The sequence below is a fragment of the Octodon degus genome, unplaced genomic scaffold (genome assembly GCF_000260255.1).
Source record: "Octodon degus isolate 3935 unplaced genomic scaffold, OctDeg1.0 scaffold00082, whole genome shotgun sequence".
Classification (NCBI taxonomy): domain Eukaryota; kingdom Metazoa; phylum Chordata; class Mammalia; order Rodentia; family Octodontidae; genus Octodon; species Octodon degus.
In genome coordinates this window covers 2,898,088-2,905,187 of record NW_004524658.1, presented here as the reverse complement: position 1 = coordinate 2,905,187, position 7,100 = coordinate 2,898,088, and the positions used below count along the sequence as shown (strand labels likewise).

At 45.8% G+C, this 7,100-nt stretch overlaps 1 protein-coding gene and 1 long non-coding RNA gene across 5 annotated transcripts in view; one reads left to right on the top strand and one right to left on the bottom strand.

The window, feature by feature from the left end:
• Positions 1 to 3,981: 3,981 nt before the first annotated feature.
• Zeb2 (zinc finger E-box binding homeobox 2) overlaps positions 3,982 to 7,100 on the top strand; it is a 134,306-nt gene continuing 131,187 nt past the window's right edge. Inside the window, exons 1-2 of one of the 4 annotated variants that reach the window (XM_004636640.2) lie at positions 3,982 to 4,344; positions 6,886 to 7,027. In XM_004636640.2, the coding sequence (XP_004636697.1) occupies positions 6,955 to 7,027 (73 nt within the window). In that variant the 5' untranslated portion in view covers positions 3,982 to 4,344; positions 6,886 to 6,954. Of the gene's footprint in view, positions 4,345 to 6,517; positions 6,703 to 6,885; positions 7,028 to 7,100 lie in introns of those variants that run through there. The other 3 variants (XM_023721431.1, XM_004636639.2, XM_023721430.1) reach the window with 3 other exon arrangements.
• On the bottom strand, positions 4,247 to 6,479 carry LOC111818179. The gene is made up of 4 exons (XR_002822235.1): positions 6,418 to 6,479; positions 5,719 to 5,967; positions 5,436 to 5,538; positions 4,247 to 4,324 (listed from the first exon to the last, which is right to left on the bottom strand). It is a non-coding gene; the product is annotated as an uncharacterized LOC111818179 (long non-coding RNA).

Here is a 7,100-nt window from a genome sequence, read left to right as displayed (position 1 = left end):
GCGCCGGGAACGGGGACAGCGAGCAGACCTGTTTGGCATCAATAAATTAAGATGCTCATTTGGGTCCTGAAGTTTGCTGGTTCCTGTCAGTGTAGACGTTGGCAAAAGCCCTGAAGCCGAGATGCATCCTTCACTTCGGAAAAAGGAAAGAAAAGAAAGCCCTCAGCTGGCTGCCCTGCTGGGGCCAGGTGACGTGTGAGATTCCACAGCCCGCGGGCCTCGCAGCAGGGATGGGAAGGACGCTCTGAGGTTCTCTGGTCCTGTTTTGGTTTTGTTTGCGAGGGCTTCTCAGAGAGATGCTCCCGATTTTTTTAAATAGTCTTTCCCCTCCTATCCTAAGCTCAACTCTGAATGGATTGGATTGCGAGTTTGCACGTGAGAAGACCGTTTGGCTTGACTTGGACCCCTGCCCTCCCCCACGCCCTGCACACACGCCCAGTGCTGGGGTCCTCCTCGCCACCCTTTGCTTGCGACTCCCAAAGAAGTTGCGCACCTCCCCCTGCGCAGCCACACAAGATGGAGATAATTCCTCGGGATGAAAGATCAATCCCGTTTCAAAACGAGAATGGATTTTTAAAAAAAATTTCTCCACATGGCACAAAATGAACAGAGTTTGCTTTTGTAAAAAATCATTAGCAGTGACCAAATTCGAATTATTTCTTCAGCCTGTGTGTCCAAGGGCAGAGGAAACGTACCTCCTCGGGCATCTGGGCCCATGAGGAGTGAGGTGCTGGGGGAGGGGGTGTGAAAGTTGAGGAAATTGACAGACTGAAAGGTGAATGGGGGGACAGACACCAGGTCCTGGCTGCAGGGAATTGGAAAACAAAAGTGCATCCTTTTCTCCCTGCTTGGGTGGAGGAGATACTGGAGACAGCAGTTTGTTCTGCCCAAGGAAATCCTAAAGAATTGTTTTTCCCCTTCAAAGTCGATTGCAATATTATTTCACATTTGTATGTATCTGTTGTTTTAATCCCCTTCGTCTGTGCTTATCTCGAAGTGGATTATTAATGGGGAAGACAGACAAGAAAGGAGCGATTCATTTGAAGGACTTGTTTGGCTGTGTGAGAAGCCGAAAGCTAGCAGTAGCCCCTCGTCCTCTCTTGACTTGTCCCCCCAATCCTGCGCTCCTGCATCCCGATGATTCCACGATCCCCATTGTCCCGGACCTGGTTCTCAGACTGAGGGCGTGCTTCAGACAAATTTGTATTCCGGTTTCCTCTTAGCCCACTGCCTGCTCAGCGTTTGTGGGAACCCTCAAAGCCACTCGCTTGGAGAGAGGCACGCCAGGCAGGGGCGTGGGCACCTTCACCCTACACTCAGTCTTCCTGGAGGCCTTTCCTTCCCCCACTAAAACGTCCACCTGGATGGGACGTTTGATTTTTTTTTTTTTTTTAATCTCAAAATGGTTAAAAAAAAAAAAAAAAAAAAGCCCACATCAAATATTCGCCTGTCAGAACTCCCAGTGCTAAATGTTGGGGGTGCCTTCTGCTTCTTGAACATTGTTGAAGCCTGGGTAATCAGATGATTAGGTGTTTTTAATGGCAATACTTCCTAGCATTTTCTTTACGTTTGATCCAAATAGCAGGATATTTAGCATACATAATAAAGCCTGGTATTCTGTTTGCTACTGAAGTGGATCCTCTGAAAGTGTGGTGACACCTGTGAATTTGCATCATAGTTGTGAACCCCTGTTGGCTACCTGGGCACCTGAAGAGGGGCCCTGCCTGAAAACCGGCAACAGGCTCCTTCCCAGGGCTGGGAGGGGTGCCTGGAAGGAAAACTTCTAGAAGAAGCTTGACTCATCTTTTTCATAAAAATGAGGGGAATGGAGTCCTGAAAAAGAATATGAACAATGATGAAAAATGGTGACATGTATCAGAGTAGGAATTTGATAAGTCATATATATATATGTATATATATATATGATTTAGCTAGATGAATATTTAATAGCAAAAGCAATGTAAAATATAATGTTAAAATGTGACTTATCCATATTGGAGATCTTTAGTTTTCTTTATCAATATTTTTAAGTTGACCATCTCTAGTATCTAGAGATCTCCAGTATCTAGAGATCTTCTATAGATACTTCATCTGTGATGAAAGTAAAGATTAATTTTCCACAAGTTCTCATTGTAATGAATACTCAAATTAGGAAAGAAGTGAGTCTGTAACCAACTGTGAAAATCTACTTCCTTGCATCTTAAGAGAGGAGCTAGCTGTAGTCATGTTTGGTGACTATTGCACCCCCCCCAAAAAAAATAAACATGCAGAATACAAAGGCCATGTACCTCTGGGACTGTGGATGTGGCAACCCAAGTGGTGGCTTTTCCCTGTTTTGAATGTCATTGCCAGCGACTCTTGCATTCAAAGTCTTGCTTTAGGCACATATTCAAAGCACAGTTCAAAGCAGTTTATCTTAATATAAGTAAAAGTCTAGAGTTGGATCAGGGTATTATTTGTTTCAGATCTCTTCACACTAAAAATAAGGGGCTGCAACATATTTAACAAGATAAAGCCAAAAAATTTGGTACGAGGCAGGATTTTGGTCTTTATACCTCCACCTCTACCTTTCCAAGAGAGCTCAAAGGCTGTGGATTGAAAGTTTATTCATGCTCTGAGGATCTCAAACACTTTCACTCTCTAGAAAAAAAAAAAAAAAGAAGAAGAAGAAGAAGAAGAAAAGAAAAGAAAAAAGGCCTCACAGCACTTTAAGAAATTGAGCCTGGACCATCAGAGGCTAAGAGATTTCTTCCTTTTCCGATAAATGCCTGTGCTCAGCATCCTCAAATTTGGCTGTCTTTATTTACTTCTATATTAGTTCCAATTATGTGCAGTGTAAACCAGCTTTTTGATTAACAAAACAGCAGAGCATTGGTTAAGAACACTTAAACTTCAAAAAAAATTCCCCTGGGAAGTGGGCTCTGAATTGGTTAATAATGTGCAGTACTTGCTAAATTGCTGACTTCCAGATGTGGAAAATATCTTTCTTGTTTAGGACCTATGTAACCTGATTGGATTACGACAGAAGCGTCACGTTGGAAGCTTTTGAGTGATTATTTAATTAACCATACAGTAGAAAGCTGTATTCTCCAGGAAATCCCTTCCATATTTGCATAACCAATCCCTTCAGAGCAAAGGTGGAGTCTTTTCTTTTTAATTTTACTTTAATTGCAATATCAAAAAAATATACTCCAAAACTTAGACCCCATGCCGTTTAATATCGCGCTCTCTGCCTTCCCTGCTAAGTTCTCTATGGCCTGCCTCCCTTCTGCTCCTGTCTCCCTGTACAGGCTCACTTTGTAGTGAGGTCTCCGTGAGATGTAGAGAGATCCAGAGATCCAGCCCAGAGCTCTAATTTACTTAGAGACCCTTTATTAAAATGCCAAAGTACTTTTTAATTTCAGGATTCAATCCAGAAATTTATCACACATGTACACACACACAGCCTAACATACACACCCTAAAATGCAGTTCACATGTAGCCTCCCCCCACCACCACCGCTCTAGCATCTTAAAAAAAAAAGAAAAAGAAAAGAAAAGAGGGGGGGAGAAAAAAAGGAAAAAAGCAAAGAATTGAGTCCCAGAAGCCCTGCTGAGATAGCCACACAACTTGATGTGCATCTCAAATCTGATCGTTAGATATATCTGTATAAGAAGAGGAGAGCTAGATTGAGGACCTGGGATCTTTGCCTTTAACTTTCGCCCCTTGGAGTTCTCCAGTTCTGTGAATGGTGTGCACCGTTTTCCGCCCTGTACTCTGAGGGTTTAGAGATGAGGATAATGATGCCAGGAGGCTTGGCGGGGGGGGAGGGAGAGGCGGAGGGAGGGAGGCGAGGGGGGGGAGAAGGGAGGGAGGGAGGGAGAGAGGCGAGAGGGAGGGAGAGAGGAAGGGAGGGAGGTGGAATTTCATTTCTTCCACTAAAGCGTTTGCGGAGACTTCAAGGTATAATCTATCCCAGATCCTTTCCCAGAGAGAAACTTGGCGATCACGTTTTCACATGATGCTCACGCTCAGGGCGCTTCAATTATCCCTCCCCACAAAGATAGGTGGCGCGTGTTTCAGGGTCTCTCCTACAGAAAAGAAAAAGAAAAAAATGTCATTAGAAGAGGCGTAACACGTCAGTCCGTCCCCAGGTTTGTTTCCTGGAGTGGCCGAAAGAGATCAGTTCTAACCTGCTCCGCAGGAATAACGGTCCTGCCTCCCGACACTCTTGGGGAGGTTTTGTACAGTTTGCTCCGGGAGCTGTTTCTTCGCTTCCACCTTTTTCTCCCCCACACTTCGCGGCTTCTTCATGCTTTTTCTTCTCACCATTTCTGGCCAAAACTACAAACAAGACTTCGCAGGTAGGTTTTTCCCCCTTTTTTTCTCTTTTTACCCTTTTTTGGTGTGCTCGTCCCCCGTCTTCCTTTTCTAATTTTCTCCTTTCGAGTGGGGATGTGAGCTTGAAGTGAGAAGGGGTGGCTGCGGGTGGGAATTTCAGGTGGGTTTAGCCCTTTATGGCATGCTTTTCCCAAGAGTGGCTTCTCGCTTTCTCTTGCTCTCTCTCGCGCTCTCCTCACCTTCCTCTCCTTTTCTTCCTGTCCCCAACTGTGTGCCCTGTACCTGTCCATTCAGGTAACCAAAGGTGCCTTTGCTACCCAATCTAGGAAAAGTTTTATTGAGAACTGTATGGCTGGAATAAAACCTTATCAAGGGGAGAGCTGCTGCTCTATTTTCGCATCTAGTTCTTATTCATTATATTCAGCCATTAAAACTTGGCAAATACCTGTTAATAATTATAAAACTTGATAGCTACAGACCCACCAAATTTGGGGACAAGTCTTTCTTTTAGATACAGTAGTCCATCCTCTCCCACCGGAGCAGGCTGTTTTCTAAGCAGAAAGTTGCCTGTTTTTGTCTGCTTAGCGAGTTTCATTTCTTTATTTCATTCTTTGTGTATATATGTGTGTGAAGTAACACCTCACTTCTGTGATTATAAATAAAGAAGTGAAAGTCCTCATGGAACTTGAGTCGTTTACCAAAGTGTGTCTTGGGGGGGGGGTCACTACAGCTGGGGAGAAAACTGCTGTCAGGATAGCAACGTTTTAAATTAGGATAACTTTTGAAATTATATTTTAAATGGCAAAGCAATGTGGACATGGATTTAATAGGAGACTCATGCACACACAGAACCCATCCCATACTATGGCACTGAAAAGTCAAGGGAGAGATAGAAGTTCCTATGAACGGTGGTGAACCCTGCTAACACAAATGTGTTTATTTCCCTCCTCCTTCTATATTTTACATGCTCCCCTATAATGATGAGGGCTAGATTACTTACTCCAGAGTTAGGAATAACAGCCAGAGATAAAGTTTACAGCATGAATGCCCTCTCTCCCTCTCGCATACACACACTCATAAAACTACCAACTTACTTTATTAAACATATATTTACATGCAATCGTGTGCAAGTCTCAGCTTGAATACAGACAGGCCAGCTGTTTCATCCCAGACATTTGTGTGACCATTTCCTTATTTCAAGATTTTCCCCTAAAAATCTAAAATCAGCAGAACAGGCAAAAAAAAAAAAAAAAAAGGTTTTTAAAAAATGTGTCAAACTTCAGTCTCCTGCTGTGTATACCTAGGTAAATTCAAGGTGCTTTCTAAAATATCCACTTCCCCTTCTCTCTGCCCCCCACCCCCACCCCCTTAACAAATGTGTGGAAACTGATACTCACTTTCCAGGTTTTCCGAAAAGCTTCTAGCACCGGAGACAATAGGTGCGGGGCGTGGGGACCAAGTGTGCTTGGCGGCAGGGAAAGGGTTAATGGCCCTTGTGTTACAGTTTGCATCTGTTACATCTTTTATAGCCCCCTGTTTAAACTAATCCTCGAGGCACAGCATCTTCCCAACCTCCACCGAGTTTAAGGATTCTCCTCTCCTGCCTGCCTCCGCAGTTCCCCTTCTCCAAGTTTTGACAGTTTCAGCTGAAAAAAAAAAAAAAAAAAAAAAAAAAAAAAAAAAAAATGCAGCGCCTCTCTCGATTTTTAGGTACAAAAGTTTCGAAGCCAGAAAGGATACGATCCTTTAGTAAAGCTTAAAAGTATTGCCGTAGTGGTTGGACTTTCTCTTTCCCTTCTTGAGGGAATTTTTTTTTTTTTTCCTGCTGGAACTATTTAAGGGAACTAGTGTGGGGGAGCGTGTGTGTGAGCGAGGTGGGGGGAAATACTTAAGTAAATATTGTCAATGTGACAGTGCTGGGGGGGGCAGTGTCCAAAGAGGTTTATAATTATATTTCTTATTGCTGCGTAAAATGGGAAATCTTGATTTGGGGGCGGAGGGTGGGGGAAGAAGAAACACTGCCTCGATGAACTCCAAAGGGGAGGGGAGGGGGCGCGAGGCGAGTGGGCTTCCTATAATTACTATTATCAATTTACCCGAGTGTGCTTCACCCAGAGGCTGTTTCGCCTTGTTTGTTTGTTTCTTTCCTCTTGGGAATGGGGGGGGGGGGTGAGAAAAGATGAGAGGGAGAGAAAGCCTCGCCTCGCCCCAAGTTCTCCAGCCCGGCTGAGGACTTTTCGGAGCAAAGGGTCTGCCTAGCCCGAGTGCAGCAGCCTTACTGTACGCCGTGTGCATTCCCTCATACGGTCAGGAGTTATGACTCATTTTGAAGATGTAATTCTTGTCTCTCTGATCGCCTCGCGAGCGCAACCCACCAAACAGTAACAAACACAAAGCGCCTGGGGCCCGGCGGTGGGGGCGGGGAGGGGGCCGCCGAAGTTTCGCTTTGGCGTTGGGGGCGCGGATGGGTGCTGGCCCGGGCCCTGGCCCGGCTCCCCGGGGCCGCCCGCGCGCGTCTCCATGGGCGCGGGCGATGCCCACATTGTCGTGTGTTTGGTCGCTAGATCGAGCCTGCGTGCCGCCGGAGCAGGGCGCCGAGTCCATGCGAACTGCCATCTGATCCGCGCTTATCAATGAGGCAGCCGATCATGGCGGAGGGCCCCCGGTGCAAGAGGCGCAAGCAAGCCAACCCGCGCAGGAAGAACGGTAAGCGCGGCCCGAGCAAACTTTTCCGGGCCCCTCGCGGCCCGCGCCCCGGGAGGAGGGCGGGGGCCAGGCC